General features: G+C 46.6%; 2 protein-coding genes across 2 annotated transcripts in view; one reads left to right on the forward strand and one right to left on the reverse strand.

The window, feature by feature from the left end:
• The window catches only part of LOC106808708 (leucine-rich repeat-containing protein 15-like), a 7,949-nt gene extending 5,062 nt beyond the window's left edge, over positions 1 to 2,887 (reverse strand). The window contains exon 1 of the mRNA XM_014811536.1: positions 737 to 2,887. Coding sequence (XP_014667022.1) covers positions 737 to 2,519 — 1,783 coding nt within the window. The 5' untranslated portion in view covers positions 2,520 to 2,887. The remainder of the gene's footprint in view (positions 1 to 736) is intronic.
• The window catches only part of LOC106808712 (cytochrome P450 2U1-like), a 39,170-nt gene that overhangs the window by 27,700 nt on the left and 7,788 nt on the right, over positions 1 to 3,682 (forward strand). The window lies entirely within an intron of this gene.

Genomic DNA, 3,682 nt, shown 5'->3' on the forward strand with positions numbered 1-3,682 from the left:
TACCTGATTACACGTTCGGTGAACACTATCCTCCGCTACACACTGTAGAGCTGCAGGGTGAGTATACGCACTATTACACACACGCGCGCTCACACACACACGCGCGTGCACCCACACACACCCACCCACACACACACACACACACACACAACACACACACACACACACAACACTCACACATCACAACACACTCACCACACACACTCACACACACACAAACACACCCACACACACACACACACACACACACACACACAGCACGAACACACACACACACAAAGACCAGACAGGTAGGCAAGACAGGTGTGTCAGAGATTGGGGTGTGGGCGAGTGTGTTAGCGGATGTGATGTGATGGATTGTCCTGTGTATGTTTGATGTCGGACCGACAGACAGAAACAGTTGGTTTTGAGTGAGTGTTATAGAATGGCTTACTTTGGCTTCGTAGTTGGTGGATTAATCTTGTTGAGTTTCGTCTGTTCTTGCTCTTGCTGCCATGTCTGCTGTGTGTGTTTACTCCTAGCTCTGTGTGTGTATGGGTTTAGCTGCTCCTACATGTAACGTGGTGCTTCTGTGTTCGTTCTCTCCTTGAACCTTAGTATCGCCTCGGCTCGCTGTGAATGTTTTTGATTTATCGTTAAACAATCGTTTCCATGTGCATGGCTTAACGGTATTTCATGGGTTGTGCACGCGCGTGTGTGTGTGAGCGCGCGTGTGTGTAATAGTGCGTATACTCACCCTGCAGCTCTACAGTGTGTAGCGGAGGATAGTGTTCACCGAACGTGTAATCAGGTATCGACATCAACGAGTTAAAGTTCATCGACAGCGTCTTCAGGTTGGCCAGTCCTTCTAGCGCGCTCGGACAGACGAACTCTATAGCATTGCCATCCAAGCCCAGCCACGCGAGCGATGTCGCGTCACGGAGTGCGGCTGCGGGGAGCGACTCTATCAGATTGCTACCAATGTCGAGTTGTTGGAGTTTGCGCATGGAGCGGAGAGCGGCGAACACTCTCTCGTCGAGCTGGCCGCTGTTCAGCGTCAGATACTCTAGCGTGTCCTCCATTACGTGCATCGCAGCGCCATCTATGAGCATCAGCTGCGTGTTGTGATCCAGTTCTAACCTGCGGAGCTTGGTCAGGCCATCGAAGGCGCCCAGTTGTAAACTCTGCAGCTGGTTGTGGGACAGGTAAAGGTTTTGGAGACTGTGCAAGTCGGCGAATGCTCCAGTTTCTATGGCGTTGATGCCGCTTCCCTCCAGGTAGAGATACTCGAGTGTAAACAAACCTGCGAGAGTGCCCGCTGCTAGCTGTTCTATATTGAGGTTGCTTAGGTATAGGATGAGCAGGCTTTCTAATTGTGTGAAGCAGCCGGCAGGTATCGACAGCTTTGGGTTGTTTCCAAGATGCAGGTAGTTTAGCATTAACGGGTCATCAAATATTCCCTCGGGAAACGCTTCGAGCTGGTTACTCAGCAATATCAAATGCGTCAAATTGCTGAGTCCCTTAAAACTCGCTGCACTGAGGTCCGATATTTTATTGTACGCGAGATTAAGGTATTGGAGGCTAGCCAGGTTTTGGAACGTTTCTCCTGCTATCATCGTAATGTTATTAACGTGAAGGTCGAGGGATGTTAAACTAGTTAGATCATTAAACAGGTCTGGGGATAGTTCACTGATGTCGTTAGTGAACAGGTTCAATGATTGAAGGAATACGAGGCCATCGAACGCGCCTGCCTCTACTTTAGCTATCTCCTGTAATTCTAAGGTCAAGCTAACCAAGTTTTTAACTTGCGTAAATGCAGATGCGGTGATATGTTTCAGTTTGTTTCTTCCTAAACTGAGAGCTTGCAGATCGCTAAGGTTATCGAACATTGAAGCCCTTATCTCCGTCAGCTCGTTTGACTCCAAGTATAATTTTTCCAAGTTATTTAATCCAGAGAACCCGCTGTCTTCAATGTATGCTATCTGATTGCGGGACAGGTCTAGCATTTGTAGATCATTCATGCTGACGATGTCTTGTTTCTTTATCTCACTAATTGCGTTGTCAGATAGGGTAAGAGAAGTCAGGGTTTGGAAGCCCGTTATTGCTTTAGAAGGAAAGGATCGCAAATTATTCCAACCCAAATTCAACTCGACTAAATCGACTTCGAGGCCGTTGAAAGCTCCGGCCGCGATTTCCTCTATTCCGCTGTGAACCATGAACAGTTTCCTAGCCGACGTTCCGCCGAACGCGTCACTAGCAACCGTCGTCATGTCGTCGCAGTACTCGATCCTCAGCTCTTCAACGACATCCTGGATATTCCCGATGGCGAGGAACACTTCGTCTGCCCGTCCGTTCTTACACGTCACCAGCAGCTGGGCGTCCTCTGTCTCCTCACAGAAGCACGGATGGATGCTGGCAGACGACGGACATGCCCCGTTACCACTAGAGGCCGACAGCAGCAGCATGAGAACGATAACAGCGCCAGCCGTCCATGTTAGGCCGTAACGAGTGATCGCTGGCGACATGTTCACTGCTCTCATACGGAACGCCTGTAAATATCAGCGTTCGTTATCTAAAAACTCCCGATAGTCAGGAAGCATAAATCGTCACTATAGTAAACCGGCGTACGATGTACCCGCCGTACACAGAGTGAGCTCACTAATAAACGGTAGCCGCACAATAAACTAATATATCACAGCGTCGCTGCATGTCGTGTGAACGGTTGAACGTGCGTGCGACACTGTCGCGTGCGTGCGTTGGTGATGGCGCGTCAATGGCAACGCTATCCTCCCTGTAACGCGACCACTCTACCTGGCAATCAGATCTTACTAATTCCGTCATAGATAACTGTGTATATATACATAGGGTCCAAGGAGCGAACGCAGAACCTATTATACAGCGCGATGTGACAAGCTTGCTAGTGATGCTGCAATAACATAATATACAGAACATATATATAATTATATATATAGCATGTATTTATGAGATGCTTGAATGGCATGCAGTGAGCTTCACTATATAAGTGTGCTTACCATGTTCGCGTTCTATTATGTGTGCGACCAGCACAAGCAAGTAGGATTACTTGCACAGCACAAAGATGGTGTTGATATGTGACTATAAAAGCTATAAGATACATCTCATTAGAGCCAAAGTCCATACGTCGCTTACATACAGCGTATGTGTTCACATAAAGATTGTTTACATGCCGCCAGATTTGTGGCGCTGGCCACTGTGCGCTTGATAACAATCTATAAATTGACCCTGATATTTTCCTAATGATAAATATGATACAGTACTGGAGATATACTATATGCGATAGTGTATATCTACTAATCTAGCAGAAAGCGAAACTTCGAGGTGGGTGAATGACTATGTAATGACACGTACGGGAAATGGCGAGCGTGATCTAGCCTACTTAACATTCTCGCCACATTCTCGTTCTTATAAAAAATAAATCATTTTGCACGCACGATGTTTATGTGGCGTTAAGATTTCAACCGATGATGCAGTTAAAAGCGATTACATAAAAACTCTCCTTTGCCATGTACCGTTTTATTAGAATTGTACGCAAAACCAATGCAGGCATCTACGGATACGTGCAGCATATATAACTACACATAGTTCACAGAAAATATTAAAAAAACTCTGCAGGTTTTTTTTGCAACACTAAATACACGGGTGATAGCGAATATAATATACACAC

Source organism: Priapulus caudatus, unplaced genomic scaffold, assembly GCF_000485595.1.
Source record: "Priapulus caudatus unplaced genomic scaffold, Priapulus_caudatus-5.0.1 Scaffold298, whole genome shotgun sequence".
Lineage (NCBI taxonomy): Eukaryota > Metazoa > Priapulida > Priapulimorpha > Priapulimorphida > Priapulidae > Priapulus > Priapulus caudatus.